General features: G+C 40.1%; 1 protein-coding gene across 1 annotated transcript in view; it reads right to left on the reverse strand.

Annotated features, from left to right (window-relative positions):
* Positions 1-16,060, reverse strand: part of LOC131772470 (dynein axonemal heavy chain 3) — a 71,354-nt gene that overhangs the window by 1,999 nt on the left and 53,295 nt on the right. The window contains exons 68-96 of the mRNA XM_066161441.1: positions 15,821-15,871; positions 15,560-15,625; positions 14,678-14,896; positions 14,378-14,482; positions 13,959-14,063; positions 13,701-13,774; positions 13,459-13,545; positions 12,868-13,039; positions 12,553-12,678; positions 11,709-11,886; positions 11,380-11,456; positions 10,644-10,730; positions 10,051-10,141; positions 9,081-9,193; positions 8,252-8,389; positions 7,559-7,656; positions 6,652-6,754; positions 5,516-5,575; positions 5,151-5,243; positions 4,440-4,538; positions 3,936-3,997; positions 3,481-3,541; positions 2,752-2,811; positions 2,176-2,268; positions 2,012-2,084; positions 1,466-1,566; positions 938-1,000; positions 667-714; positions 133-193 (exon numbers count right to left, since the gene is read on the reverse strand). Of these exons, the coding sequence (XP_066017538.1) occupies positions 133-193; positions 667-714; positions 938-1,000; positions 1,466-1,566; positions 2,012-2,084; positions 2,176-2,268; positions 2,752-2,811; positions 3,481-3,541; positions 3,936-3,997; positions 4,440-4,538; positions 5,151-5,243; positions 5,516-5,575; positions 6,652-6,754; positions 7,559-7,656; positions 8,252-8,389; positions 9,081-9,193; positions 10,051-10,141; positions 10,644-10,730; positions 11,380-11,456; positions 11,709-11,886; positions 12,553-12,678; positions 12,868-13,039; positions 13,459-13,545; positions 13,701-13,774; positions 13,959-14,063; positions 14,378-14,482; positions 14,678-14,896; positions 15,560-15,625; positions 15,821-15,871 (2,764 nt within the window). The remainder of the gene's footprint in view (positions 1-132; positions 194-666; positions 715-937; positions 1,001-1,465; positions 1,567-2,011; positions 2,085-2,175; positions 2,269-2,751; positions 2,812-3,480; positions 3,542-3,935; positions 3,998-4,439; positions 4,539-5,150; positions 5,244-5,515; positions 5,576-6,651; positions 6,755-7,558; positions 7,657-8,251; positions 8,390-9,080; positions 9,194-10,050; positions 10,142-10,643; positions 10,731-11,379; positions 11,457-11,708; positions 11,887-12,552; positions 12,679-12,867; positions 13,040-13,458; positions 13,546-13,700; positions 13,775-13,958; positions 14,064-14,377; positions 14,483-14,677; positions 14,897-15,559; positions 15,626-15,820; positions 15,872-16,060) is intronic.

Raw genomic sequence — 16,060 nt, forward strand, 5'->3', positions numbered from 1 at the left:
TACTTATTACCCACGAGTTTTCCACATAACTACTGTACTTGAGACTTATCGCTGTACTAACACCATGGTCTATGATCTTTCTACTCCGGTGGTTGGGAATAAAATACACAAAAATATTGATCAAAAAATAACCTGGGCATGAATACGTCCCCTCATCTCGAAAATCCGCTGTTTCCCCTGGCTTGAGCCATATCTATTCGCTTGTCAAGGAAGCTCACGTTTGTGGTAGTTTCATTTTTGTCCCCCTTTGAAGAGAATACTTTCGAAGAGGTAGAGAATATCATCACATCGCGGTCGATTATTAGTATGTAAGTAAGAAGTAGACAATCAACAGGACATTTGACACAAAGAAATCTTAAAAAGTAAAGCAGCTGAGCACTTGAGCCAGGTGACCCAAGCTTCCCGACGTCAAATTGATTTCCGTGAGTAGTACAGGGCAGCTCTCTCACCAAGCATTATATCAGGTTTCTATTACAGCGCACGAGGGAGGAGTGCGGGGAAGGAAGGCAAATTAAGTGTTTTGCCCAAGATCAATAAACAATGAACTGGCCAGCTCTCGAATCCGGACCTATCCACCCGGAATCCGGCCAGCGCACTGACCGTTAGGCTAGCACGTCTCCAGCTTTGAATCCTGTGTATGTTACTAATTTTTTTGTTAAAGGATACAATTGGAACAGTATCATACAATATCTTTGGAAGAGATTCTCCAACAACCTAGAGGAAACAGGCCGAGACTCAGTCGAACAGCCATACTGAAGTCATAGACGTAAGAAAAACTCTTTCACCATATCAATGGCGGCCCTCTTTAACATTAACGTTATTGTTTTTGTTTTTTTCCCCTAGCATGGTGTAGTCATAATAGTATATATACTTTTAATACAGCCTATAAAAACCACACATACAAAAAGGGAATGGATAGCACAGAAAAAAACCGAACCTTGTTTACTCTGTCCCATCTAGCGCCCTCCATAAAAAGACCTTTAACATATACACCATCTTCCTGTAAACAAACAAATAAAGAAACACAAACAATACGTCAAACGTTGCATTATTTTGCAAACTAAGAAATTACATCGCATAAGAGAACAATAAAATGAGCTGACTCAAAGAAAAATGAGTTTCATTTAATTTAGGGACTGGTTAATATTTATCACCTGAAGGGGTGGGAGGCTTTTGGTTGAGTCACGATAAAATTTTCAGATTCCCTCCCCCCCCTCCCCTTTCATATTCTTATGATTCCCACCCCAACCACCTCATTGCAAGTTAATCAACGGTCAATTTTCTGTTCTCCCCCGTTTATATTCTGTTGGCAATGACTGATCCCTCCTCCGCTCCCCCTAAAAACCATATGATCTACCCCAAAATCCTTCTGTCCCTCCCCCCCCCCCTTACAGGCGCTAAATAATGACTGGTTCCTTAGCGAAAGCTGTAGTTCAGAACGTAAGACAACAATTCATGTACTCACGGGCTTCTTCTTCATATCCTGTTCTTCATCCATCACTTCAAATTCAAAACCCAGGTGATCGATCGGAATTTTATAACGTCGGGCAAAATTCTGCATTGCGCCTGAAAATACCCACACATTGATTTCGAATTTTTAGCTGACAGCGAGTCTATTGCTCTCCAACCCTCTCCATTCAAAATGCCTGTTTTTAGTCGCGAATGAAAGTGAGAATTTGGGAGTGGAGGAGAGCTGGCAAAATGTTTCAATGGAGGGGTGGGTGTTGAGGGGTTACCAAGTGACACTTACAAGTCGTTTTAAACCATAGAGAGTAGAGTGACGATGATTTTCATGCTTTATAATCAAAACGAGTCGACGATCCTTGTCATAGAAGGCATGACTTGGCCGATAAAGAAAATGTTTCTTGCTTTGGTTATTGAAAGATAGCCGAACACGGACTTGGCCAGGTCCACAGATAAGATTCCGTCACTTAAATTAAAGGAATACAAATTTCCTCTTCTAGACTCAGCAGTCATATACTGGATCGTTTCAGATTCCGCGCGCACTAACCTGTGAGGAAGGACTGGGTAAAGTAGAATCCAGAGATCCAAAACACATTTGGAGAACCTTCGTCAATCCAGTCCTAAATAAACAACAATACCAAACGTTTTAAGTGTGATCCATAAACTCCTTCGAGGTGTGAAACCTAAATCAAACAGCACTAAGAAACTTACCTTGAAAAATCTGAGGCGCGCAACGAGATCTGCCACGTAACTACCTAACGGCTTCAGAGACGGGTAAGACTTGGCCGCCCACATACTAGGAACCTGGAAATGAGAGGAAATCACAGGTGCTATTATCAAACACACCTTGGAAAACTAAAAAGAAATTCCTCTGTGTGAGGTGATCGAAGCATGGAAATTACTGTTTCCGTAGGGTAGAATAAGTACAAATTTTTCAACGTAAAACTCCAAATTTTCCGCACAAGTGTGTTTACTTTTCCAGCAACCCATGATACATTGCGAAAACACAGTAACAACGGAGGAATGTTTACGTGCAAAGATAATCCCACGGGGTAGTGGGGTAAAGAGGGCACTCCAGTCAAATTTCAACTTGCTAGCACATTTCTCCAATTCTCATACACCTGCTCAAGAATTCTTTCAATGATTTTCAAGAGTTTTATCTTCTCTTAATACGTTTACAATACTTGTTTTCGTAAAAGCTTCCTTTCCAGGAAATCTAGTAATCAACTGGATTCCCCTATTCTACAAGCAAGAAAAAACGCTATTGTAAGTGTTAAATAATCTTACCCTTCCCACCATCATACTCCCAAAGACATCCTCTAGCTCCGACGACAACACCACAAGACCCTGAGAACAAAGGTGACAGAATCAATAGCAGTACTATACTGCTACAAAATATAACTGCGACTCAGCGGATATCAATGTACAGCCAACTGTGGCTTTGCTACTGCTTTATTTAATAGGAGTGAAGTGTTCTTCTGCTAAGTTCTGTTGTGCTAAACTTTCTTGGGTTATCCGGTTACTGCTTGCAATAAGAACATGTGCTTTTTTATTACAGTATTTTTCATCCATTAAAAAATGGTCAAAAAGTACTGGCAAATTTTCTGGATATAAATGAAAAAGTGTTGGCTGTTCCGCCACCATGGACTACACAACCCCGCAATAAATAGATTTTGACACCAAGCTGTTGTAGGGTTTGCCCCCACCACTACAAAAATATTTGAAAGAAAAAGAACATGAAATAGTCATTTGGCTTAAAATTGGTTCGTATATTTGACTTTAGGTATTTTCTGTAACGAGAACCTCAAAATTTTCTGTCAGAAAACTGCTTACTTCCTAAAACAGATATGTATTTTTTGCAATCCATTAGGACTATTTTAGCTGATATATTGACACGCGTGCCCTTGTGCAAAGTGATGTGTATGAGATTATCTTAAAGAATTCCGGCTTAAATTGAGCAGAGCAAATGATTATAGGTTCGGCTCATTTTGTATCAAAAGCGAAGAGGGTTCTCACCTTGATTGCTTTCTGAATATTCCCGAGACTTGATCGAACAACATTTGTAAGACGGTTAAACCTACGTGAAAAAAAAACAGCAAGGTAGTTGTTCATAAACAAGTGCACTACACGAAATAGATCATCATGACGCCCGCCTTATAGCATGAAAACCAGCAAAGAGTATTTCAGTCGAGCGCGAGTGACAATAGCCCCTTCACATTGCATATTCAGCCACAAATGTTTCAGACAGCACTCGTGCTGTCTTATGTAACTTTAGTAACCTTAAAATATTGGTTATTAGTTATTACTAACCCACCACGACATACCTCAACTCGACTACTTTAAGAGTAATGTTGATTACACCGGGAAAAGAAGATGCAATCCTAGGAAATCTATGTAGCGTTGAAGTTTAAAATCAGGGATTCATATTTGTCAGTTGGTTTATGCAAAGAAGAACAATTTAGTGGTTTTACCTTATCAGTTCTTGAAGCAATACGGTGTTCATGGATTCTTCATAAAGTACAGGATACTTTTTCTGAAGCACAAGAAAGTGTGAATTAGGCTTTGATGGATAAAAGGGGCAAGTTTGCCGATGCCGAGAATGGATTGAAATTGAACCGAAGAGGCACAACATCAAATAACTCATTCATATATCTTACTCTCTTATTAACCGATTTCGAGATCCGTACTTCAAGTTAAGGACCGAGTTCTCCCCTTGGATTTATGGCCCAAGCGCGGAGAGCGCGGGCCATAAATCCGAGTGTGGAAAAACGAGGGTCCTCATGGATGGTTCAAATAGAGGAATAGGATTTCAATTCAATTCAAACTTTTACATTTAGCGAGCCATAGTAAAACACGGCCCGTTCAATTGACCAATCATGGTGCACGAACTAACTGTGAGACCTAATAAGTTTTTACTACCAACGAAGATCACATAACAATTTTTTTTTTGCTTCTAGAATAACCGAACCACTCACCTGAACCATTTCTGTGTCAAAAGGCAGAGGAATTTTCGACAGGATGTCACAAGCCAAATCCTCAATCACTTCCTGAGAAGATTTCCCTCCACTAGAGGTCTGAAATCACACAATCATTGAAAACACCATCAGGAATAGTCAAGATGTCCAAACTTTAATAGTGGATTTCCATATCCATCTTTACTCAAAAACTTTATTTCTTATCACTTATCACCCGCTATACAGATCTAAATCTCGTAACGAAAGTTGTCACATGCACCCACAAAATTTCCCATGAAAGCAGAAAAGTAGCAGTATTTTCTTAACAGCCGCCATTCTCTTGAGAGGAAATTAGCTATCTCGTCAAAATCAAGTGCGGTTACCCATCATTTCTTTTTTCTTTTTTGACTCAAGGAATCACTCTCTTGTTCAAATCGACCATCCGTACAGAATACGAAAGAATTGTAGGGCGTGAATTAGCAATACTGGCCAAGACGGTAGTTTATTGAGGAATTAAGGAGCTATTTTGCTCACTGATACGGGGTGCTGATGATCCTTAAAGAGCACTGCGCCCCTCAAACACAGCGGTCAAACGTCTGCGCATGTGTGAACCTTGGAACTGCTCAGAAGTGGTGTTAAGGATTGTATAATAAACGCTTGATAGAATCACAGTGTAGTTTTCCAGAAGTATAAAGTAAAGGGAAGAAACACTGAGATTCCATCATTTCCTACCTGCCGGGGTAGCGTGAGTAGAATTCCGTCAAATAGCTGTTGAGTTTCACGTTGGTTCTTTGTTATATCAGCATTCTCGTGCAGACCAAATACCTGTCAAACAAATTGTAGAATATATTTAAATTTCTCATATGACTGCATGGCTTCGTGAGCGGGCAAGATGACGCAAATCCTGAGATCTGATAAGCTATGAGTGTAAAGCCAGTATTTATGCCTAAATTCTTCAGCTTCTTCAATATCGCGTATTTTCTAAGCTCTTTTCAGTGCACTTCTTGTAAAGGGCCACTGAAAGAATTTGACTTCTTTTTCTATTTCACGATGGAGGATAGAGACTTAAACGGCTGTAACTATCTAACAGAAGTTACCTCAGGATCTGGAGTGAGAGGCAGACTACGGATGTACTCCAGATAGCTATCATAAGGACCCTGTGACGGTAGAATGACAATACAAGAACAGCATCAGTTTAGGGCAGATTTCAATTGAGTGTATAAAGTTAGCCGGAATTGCTTGGAATTTACTTTATTTAGCTCTGTGATTGGTCCTGAAATCTCAACCAATCTGTGAATTAAAATGTGCACTCGAACCAAGTGGCCCCGGCACCATCCTTGTCTCCGTTGCATAAAGTGAATAAGAGTCTTGCTAATACCCCTGGATGGAATGCTAATCAAACGTAGGCAACCCCACCCCCTTGCATTCCTTAAGGATTCCCTGAAAACTCGCCAGTACGTAATTATCCTCCTAGGCCCAGTTATTCAAAGGGCGGATAACGCTATCCAAAGGAAACCCCTATCAAACGGATAACGCTTTTCCACGGATAACGCTATCCAACGGATTAATCGCTATCCGGCGGATAACTGATAGCAAAACGTACCGCGCTATCCATCGGATAGAGATTTATCTAATGGACTGTGCTATGCAAGCTTCGAGGCCTGGGTGGAAAGAGGCAATGTGAAACTGTCTTGCGCAAGAACACAAAACAATGACTCAGTCAGGGGCTCGAACCTGGAACTCTCTCCAAAGCTGCTTTATTCAACATTGAGCACGGGCGGAGATTAAAGAAATATCTAGGGTATCCATCATTCACACGGAAAAGCCGCTAATTTGTTTATGGGGAATTTAATCGTTCGCGCCCATTTGGAACGTTTAGAAAATTAAGGGCCACTGATTTGGAGATAGAACTCCTCTATTATTTAGTGTTATAGGAGGGTTTTGCATAGTTGTAAACCTTATTCCTCTTCTGTAAACCCAAGTTCAATCACTATAGTTCTGTCTATTAAATTTTTAACGTATGATGTATGTAATTGGATTTAAATGCCCCTGAGTTCCACGTGTACGTTCCGTTTAAGTTTATCTCCATTCGTCATCAACGAATTGCCTTCAACGGCTGACTTCTGCCGTCTGGTATGCCTCACCAAACTGGGGTTTTAGTGTAGCTTTTAGCACTGGTGTGTCATATAGTAATTAGGATAGTAATTTTGTCCCTTAACGAACTGACACTGACCTCTGGAGGCGCGAAATATGAACCGCTACTGGAATACTTGTAGTTCTCATCTTCTGTGACCTCCCGGCAGTAAAAAATGGACAAGAGACTCAAAATAAGACGCCTGTGGAAATGAGAAAGTATTCGGGTTAGAAAAAGGGGAAAACCGAGGGGGGGGGGGGTAAGAATGTTTAATGCAGAGTCCTAGGAGTCTTTGTTTAAGTTTCCAATAACAAATTCCCCTTGTTTGGATAAAAATATTTTCGCAGCGAAACACGTTCCTTCTCGGTGTGGAAGACACAAGACACGTCACTATGAAACACCGCTTCATTAGCCTATTGTTTTCAACGTTTTCTCCGTTTTGTCTTTTGTTCTGTATTTTTTTTGCGTTAACTTTTTTTTTTTTTACATCAAATAAGATCAGTTTATAGGCCTTCGCCAACGCAGATCATTTGATTTTATCAACTGAATTGATAATGTTAGTTGGCCACCGTGAAGAGTTTCCAAAGCTAAATATGTGGATTGAAAAATACAAAGACAAGAGTTAAGCGATTACATGGCAAATGAATTAAGGGACTAAGTTTTTAAAGAAACTGTGGTGTTGTGTCGGTGGGGTATTACAAGATGATTTGTTCTATCGGCTGAGTTGATAATGCCAATTGGCCACCGTTAAGAGTTTCGAAAGTGGCAAATTTGCATTGTCAACTCAGTTGATAAAATCAAATGACCTTGTTGTAATCCCCACCGAGACGCAGCACCACAGTTTCTTTAGAAATTTACCCCCTTCACTAACGAAGTTTAACTTCATTAAACGAAAGTCCGACATTTAAAGAAAAAAGGCATTCGGAGCTGCACTTAGGGCCATGGTACTTAGAAAGGTTGATGACTTGTTTCAGCCACAGTACAGAGCCATTGAGTTCTATCATACCTGTCTCTTTCATCGGTCACCCGTCCTCCATAGTTACACTGTCCAGTGAGGTAGGTCAGAGCGTCCAGGGGAACTTCTTCATAGTCATTCAAAAACATCTGTAAAACCAACCATGACACACTTTTAGTCTTGAAGCTGAAGGCATGGAAATAAGTCTTCTGCCGCGATATCCAGCTATTTTTCTCTCCTCATGCTTTGATTGGAGCGATGAAGAACGCAAACCTGACTTTTGCGATGCGTATATATTTTGAAACAACAGCGGAATGTTAGATGGCTTGGATCAAAATTGCGTGCTGGGTCATAAATACTCTTGAAAGTGCAGTATGCGAAGAAGCTAGTTGAAGCCTCGAATCAGGATTGTTTTTCGGCCGGCAATTATCACAAAGCTCCATAGCAATAGAAGTAACAGCTTCAAGATACGCTTACGGCTTCAGATTTCCGATCACTATACCAGTATGATGTTTGTAAGATAGTCTAGATGGATTATCGTGTATTCAGGGCTCCATTAAAAAGAAAAAAAAGAACAATTCTTTGAAGGAACTAAACTCCTCAAAAAGCTATGTTCGGATGAAGCCGAAGATTTTTCTAATTTCACGTCAATCAAATCATTTATTTACAGGAGATCCGTAAGAGATCGAGGGTGACTGAAAAAACAAGTACTCTTACCCACATGTCTTCAGGATAAATCCTCACCTGTTGTTGACGAACGCTAATTCTAAGGTCAGACTCGTTAAACTCGTACGGAATGTTCCAACCCAGAGGACCGAACTTGCGTCTTTCTTGAACCAGCGCGTGAAAAAAACATAAGCTGAAAAGTAGTTTCTTCCAGACCTGCAAGATCGCATCGACATAACACATTTCGAAAAGCGCAACTAGTTTTAGAGAAGTTTTCAATGGAGCGTCTGCAATGGTTTCGCTTTACTTCGTTCTGTGAGTGGTCCAAATAAATTTGGGCCACCCTCTCGACCAATCAGAAGCAAAAATAAAACCAATCACGACTTCGTCATCCGCGTTTTCCCGCGCTTCAGAGAATTCAGTGGGTTTTACCTTAAGTTCTCATCGGCTCTTTAAGATATTTTCCTCTCCTCTGATTGGCCGTTGTGATTACGTTGCTTTTGGTTTTACGATACTCAGTTGAAAAGCCCTTTAAGAGGCCCACCAACCACTCTTTAACGTATGAATGTTTGTGTCTCGATAAGTCACTTTCAACGGCTCATCGCGACGTTTCGACTGCTGTACTGCATATCAACATTAGGCTAGGAGGGTGAATTTAGTGCCGCTATACAGCTGGTTAGTTCAGTGTTCTTAGTGCGTTAGACCCATAACCTTGACGAAAACTTACAGTAAAGCAAAAGAGACGTTGCAAACAAAAATTGGTAGTAACTGTATATCTTGAGATAATACATAAAGCGCTCATTGTCGCTTCAGTAGATGCACCAATTACGAACAGGAAAGTAGACAAGAGAGTTAAACAAAAAATAGTCATTAAATAATTTTGAGTTATGATTCCAGTTCATGTTACCTTGGGTTTGTTGCAGCCACTGAAAAAGGCAGGGTCTGATATGGGATCGCTGTGGTACGACCGTAATAAATTGGCCCGGAGTCCCATCGGTGGCTCATTGGTCATTTTCACTCCTGCGAATAGGTTGAAAGACAAAGAAATAGTCATGAATATTAAATTCAATTCAGTATGAGAGGCCAGGAGAGCGGACAAGTAAGCGACAGATGCTCAATCGGTGCAGAGCAAATATACAATACATCACGAGCCTTGATCGGGGAGTCAGTAATGACTCAGACATAGCGCGCTGACTCATCGAAAAAACAGTCAAGGTGACCTAGGGCACTGCACTATCCTCAAACAGCAACAAAAATAAACAAATAAATAAAAAAGTGCATTAAACAAAAAACTGCGAGTAGATTTGGACGAAATGGCAGGTTCGCATGATTTTCAAAAGTCAACCTTCTTTACGACGAACAGATCGAAATAATTCGTGGTTTTTTTTTTTAATGCTTTCCCTCAGATGAAAAGTGGAACGTAAATCACAGTAACCCATGGAAGATAATTGGCGGAAGAAATTTTAAATTATGGATGGTTTAACTCTTTCATCGTCCTTTAATAAGAATTTATTTCAATATTCGTGTTTTTTTTCAACGAGACAGTTATTCCAAAGGCTGTGTTTGTCCAGATGTGTAAAACAGGCGTTGTTGGCTTCGTTTGCTAAAATTAGCTCGAAATAACGAGTTGACGAACGCTTGAAAAGGAGCTTAACTCGCCCTAGACCCTACACAAGATCACAGCTCCTGGCCACATCAATAGCTGGAGTGGTACATTCGTTCTTTAAAAATGCTGAATTTTCGTACATTCAGCGAGACTTCAGGTAAACTAAACACTGGAAAAAAACCCTACTAAATCTTTGAATTCCGTTATTTTAAGTAAACATACAAAAAAATCAAACAGGAGGTTACTGAAAAGAAAGCAAACTGTCTCTTACCGTTTTGTAAGATGGACACAGGGAATCTTTCGGTGGGGTAACTTGTAAGCCAAAGTCTAAAATTCTTGTGCGTCTTTTCCGGGACGATAACCTAAACGAGATACCACAGTGCAAATATGTGTTTATTAATCAGTGCACGAGGGAGCTTCATCTAATTCCAATGATTTTCTTACTGACTCCTAGTAAAGGTGATATGCTACATGTTTAACCCCGCATACGCTGCACTTTTCTCGACGCTCTGCTGCTGCTCAACGAATTCGCTGATTCACAGGTCGTTCATTTGACAAGGAGTGATCAGCAATGAAATGTTCAATACAATTTTAAATACTCCGTCAAAAAGACTGGTAATAAGAAGTTGGAAATTATAAACTGGGCGAAATTAATGGCATAAATTACCAAAAGTTCGCATCAGTCACTTAATGTAACAAAGGAATGTATTATCATCAAGTTCAAGGAAGTGGATGGGGAAGGGGGGGCGGTCAGCACTCAGATTTTGTGACTGTAGCGTGATAGCCCACGAATAACAACCAGCCATCTATGCTCGACACTTAATAATCGCGTTAAAATATAGTAAGTGTTGAAAACCTTCTCACCTCCTCGCATATTTTCTCAAGAATAGGCATCCACGATGTTGCAAGATGGCAATTCTGTAGTACAACCCAGTCCCCGACAGCGATGGCCTACAAAAAAAATTGTTAAATGTACATAAGACAAAAATGTCTCGCTAACAAACACAGCACAGATTCTCGGCCAGCAATCGAACTGAAACCATCGATCCAGAATACAGCGCACAAGCCACGAGATTATTGCTTCTCCCTTTAGCCGTTGATAATTTACTCGACAATATTGTCCATCATTAAAAACCAAACAAAAGAAAGTTTTCCCAAAAAAAGCCTACTTGTGAAACAAGTGCCAATTTCCAGACAACGGAGTTTGCCATGGAAGACCTACTAAATGTTATCAACCCTACCAAATGGAACTTGCTTGTATAAATGAAGCTTTACGCATGCGTGTGCAAATATTACTTTTGGTGAACTTGTGATTGGTTCAGGGTGAAGGGTCGCAGTCTATCAAGAATATAAGTCAAGTCACTACCAAATTTTTTCAGGTTCTATAAGTATCGGTAATAGGGCTGAGTGGAGTCCAATATGGTCTGTAATCATACGATTGATAACACAATCAGGCGACCGCACAAACAAACAAACTGTTCGATAACAAACGGTCCGATAACTTGGCAAGTTAATTGGTGAAAAATAGGAGTTTTTTAAACCGATCACAATCGAGGAAATTGTAGTTTTTATGATTAGTATTCTATAACAGTCGTCTTACTTCATTGATCATCTTTGAAGCAATGGGTCCTTGTCCCTGACCAAGTGAAATGGTCTGAAAATGAGACCTGGTCACACCTACCATAAAAACAAAACGATACAAAACAGTATTGGGCCGGAAATAACTGGATTACTTGATAGAAAACAAAGTATTGAAGAACCTGCAGTCTACAGCGAGTCATCTCCGAGCCTCAACAGGTTACAAAACAAGGTTATGCAGGTTTTAATTTACGCACGTCTAATTACGACTCTGACTCCGTCGTGGGCGAAAACTAGCTTTTCACCAGGAAAGCAACTTTATTATTTGATGATTGGTTCCACGATTCATACCTATGTCCTCGGCAAACTTTACTAAGCTGGCCATGGGATCTGCTCCGGGTGACAACACAAAAATCAACGGCACACAGCAATCTGAGTCTTCATAACACTTGGACAGGTCAAATGTGGGCGGCTCTATGTACGCCGGACTCATGTAGAATGTTATGAAGTCACGTACGCCTAAGGTGACCTGTCAAAGAAAAGAACTCGAGTGTGATCTGGAGGGTCAAACGGTATAAATATATATGCTGGTCAGAGAAACAAAGGACAATGGCAAGGAGATCACTCAAGTACACTACATCTTAATGAAAGTAGAAGAAGTACACTACATCTTAATGAATGTAGGATATAGGGAAATTTGAAATGGATCTACAAAGAACTTCTTGTGACGGCACAGTAAATAAACCTTACCTGACCGTCTCAGAGTTTGTTTGCATGCCAGGTTTGGGAAACTTTTTCATTAGATTGGAATTCGAAAGCGATGTGCTAGCCTGAACTTGGATGCCGAGAGCGACCATAGCTACCAGGTGGCAAAAGGAGAAGCTAATCCTCAGAGCGAGAATATGCACGAGACGAGCCTACGATACAAGACTAAAACGTCTAAACATTTTCAGATGGAGTCGGGAGAGAAGAATGTTGTCCTCGGTTACTTCTGAATCGAGTTTGCAAGACACTTTTGTGCTCTTTTTATAAGCAGTTGTATTTTCCTCCTTTTTAACAAGACCCTCACCGAGTAAAACGCCTTAAACATGGAGGTAAACTGAAACCAAAATAATTCCCGCAGCTCCTTAAATGCTCTCACCTCAGTCTGGATGGTTATTTAAAAAGTACAAAAAAGTTTTTTTGCAATCTTCACCTTATCCGGCCTCAAACATCTCAAGACAATCAAATGTTGCAGCTTATTAAGATCATCTTCCCAAGGCTCGGGAAGTGGTTCCGTTTGGGGAGTGGCAGAGTCATAGAACGCCTTCCATTCCGAAATCTGAGGGATCAAATAAACAAAGTTACTAGTCAGGGTTACTTTAAAATGCCGAACTCTTTCCCAAAAAGCTTTTTCAAAAGATCCAATCACATATGTCCCAAGAACAGCTAAAGTAGGTGATCACGAAGTTCTTTGCGGTTATAATGATAGTAACAAATCAAAAAACCAAGTACAGCTTTGAAAACTTACTCTCGCTGTGAAGTGTTTGAGGATTCCTTGAAATGATGGTAGCGCTGAACATCGAACCATCTCAGCCCAAGACTTGTCGGTCAACCAATCCGATGCAGGGTTTGGAAATTTGTTTTCCAAGGCCACTCCGCCCGTCAATAAAAAACGCCATTCCTGCTCATCAATTTTACCGCTGAAAATACAACAAACAAATAAAATTTATCATCTTCTCACAACAACGTATATATATTGATCCAAATATCTATGGGACAAACTTCAGAGAAAAATGTATTTCAGTCATGAATTAGTAACCTTTATCCCATTAGGTATAGCGAGCCACAAGATAAATTTCTGACCTTTATCCTATTAAAACTGAAAAAGATAACGCATATTCTTCACGTTTGGCTCTCCCTGATCACTTTGGTGCATTTAAAGACTTCAAATTTCATCGTACTCTTTTACTACATTATTCACCTTTTTTGAAGAAGTGAAAGAGCGAAATAATTTAAACCTTTCTTTAATATGTTGTCTTAATCTGGACACTAATGAACACAATTAACATATACTTTTCACCCCCCCCCCCCCCTCAGCCTGTAGAAATAAACCTCATACCTTCCTTTCAGAATACCAATGCACAACAAAAACGAGAACAACAGTTTGTCCTTCTCAAACAATGATCGGCACACGTTTCTGTAGATACTATGAAACAACACAGGCAACATGAAATGGTCAACAATATGAAATGACAAGGGCGAATTGTAATAATAACATCACCGAGCTATCATCTTGATAGGTCTTGCACATAAATAGAGAGGTATATTGTAGAAACAATGTAATTGCATCTCCCTCATTACCTGTAAGTAAAATGATCATTGAGGTTCAATATCCTTCTGCCAAGGTCTGAGGACGGCTCACTATTCAAGATTGACTGCAAAGGAGAGAGCGTCCCAATTAACCATTAAAAAAAAAACTTTGAAAGACGTAGATTTTTGGCAGTGGTTTTTTGAGCGTTCTTTCGGCATGGGGCAACAAGGACGCAACAGATTTGGCAATAAGCAATGATATTTGCCTGATCGTTCGCAGTCCTCAAGTAAAATTAGCAAAGTACTTACCTGCAGGTAAAGATTGATAAACCATGTCAGCGAGTATTGGTACATCGGCTCAATGTTGGCCAGGTCGGATATAGTGAAGAACAAGATACTGGAGTGTTTAGCCACCTGACAATACACAATAACAAGAGATATCAGACCAACAGAGCAATAAAATACGTCACAGTTAGACAATATTTGTGCATTTGATATTTAAAACTTTCTCAAAAGTTGAGATGGTTTCTGAGCGCCCGTCCTAAAATAAGTAATGCTTGCTAAAAATACCAATGTGATGACGTAGGAAGTCAAGAATTGCTTGAATAACTGGGTTATCAGGAAAAAATGAACGATACAAATAACTACGAGTTCATAGCTTCACTCTCCGAATGACTTTGTCTGTACTGTAAATTACAACAAAAGAATTAGAAGGCTTTTCTACTCACTGGTTTGTAACCTCCTCGAGTTTTATCAATTTCCTTTTCAGTTTTAGTGGCGATTTCTTGTTTGACTGAGATTTCCTCTGACAGCTTTTTGCTGGATGATAATACCTAACACACACAGTGTGAGTAAAGAAGAATGTATGACAGTCTTAACTGAAACAGCCGATCAAAATCTTCACATACGACTGCATCTAAGTCTGTCATGGCACAAAAATTCACAGATACTTTCGTGGAAAGATTTCATCTATCTAAGCACAGCCGTGTTTACTTGCAGCACTAGTAAACCGCATAATGACTGGGTACCTCGATCGCAGTCTCGTCTTCCAAAATATTGCCTTCACTAGTAGACAGCACTTCCAGAATCTTATCCTCAATCTCCTTCAACTGCTTCTTGTTCTTAGCGCTCTCTATGATCAACTCATTCTTTTTCTCCTCCAACTCAGGTTTTTCCTTCGCTGCCACTATCCCCAGTAACTGATCCTCCAAGCCAAGAGGTGTGATCATGAAGTTCAAAAGGGTCACCTAAGTTGGGGGGAAAACAAATCAAATCTATAAAAAGAACAGAGAACATTTTTCTAAAGGAGCTGTTGCGCCGCACCAGCATACAAGGTTCACATTTATAACTAGTTTCCACGACATGTCACTGCTATGGATTAAGAAATAGTCCGTTGTGATTGGTGTACAAAGTTAGCTTCGGGAATCGCCGAGTATCTCTAGAGTTTCACTACTGTCAATCAAACAGTTGTGGGTGAAAAGTTAATCATAACCTATAAGGTGCTACAATGTTGAACAAAGGTGTTTTTAGGCCGGACCACAGTCTTTAAAAGAAATTTGGTGTGCAGAGAAAAAATGCCTGGGTGAATCACTGGCGATCAAAATGCTATCCGATCAATAGTACATGTGGTTTTAAAAGTGGCACTCCACTTGCAATCAGACGAAGTTTGCTGATTCCTGACTTTTTTTTTTAATGCCACCCTTTGTCGCGCGAACCTCTTAAAGAGGATAAATACGATAAAAAATTCCTGATAGCAAGTTTGTAGAAAATACGATGCACGAGTGTTTTACGTTTTGATGATATATCAAGCAGCTGTACAACTTAAACACTATGCGAGTAAATTCTGTGAGTTCCTAACACTAGGGACTCATTCCTAACCACGTCTAGACGTTTCATCTTTCGCAGCTTACCTTAACGGAGACCTCAGGAAGATAGTGTGGGTTTCTTAACTTAGTGGTGATGTAGAACTTGAAATCCTGACCACAAAACAAAAGACAAGAACACTTAGCGTCTTTAGATAGGGTTAAAGGGGTTCTTTGAAATGGTCAGTTCCGTTATGCAAAGAGAGAGTCACACATGGTAGCGTTACAACGAACTCTTGTGTGAGATGTGAAACTCCTTATCAAAAGAGCAAAACTCCAGCCAAAAATTAAAATATAATTTGAACTTACCCTACTAAATTCAACTACATGATCACCCATCCGCAAGTACTCGACTCCACCCTGCATGAAGGCAATAATAGTTTACTTGTTAATTGTAGCAACGCACTGGCAGAGCGGTTAGCGCTCTGGATTCCAGATCGAGAGGTCCGGAGTTCCAAGCCATAGAAAAGAAACTTTATTCTTATACTGCCTGCCCTATACAACTTCACCTTGTTAATATTGGACCCCACTTTAGGAATTTTACAGGAA

The sequence above is a fragment of the Pocillopora verrucosa genome, chromosome 14, assembly GCF_036669915.1.
Source record: "Pocillopora verrucosa isolate sample1 chromosome 14, ASM3666991v2, whole genome shotgun sequence".
NCBI classification, from domain to species: domain Eukaryota; kingdom Metazoa; phylum Cnidaria; class Anthozoa; order Scleractinia; family Pocilloporidae; genus Pocillopora; species Pocillopora verrucosa.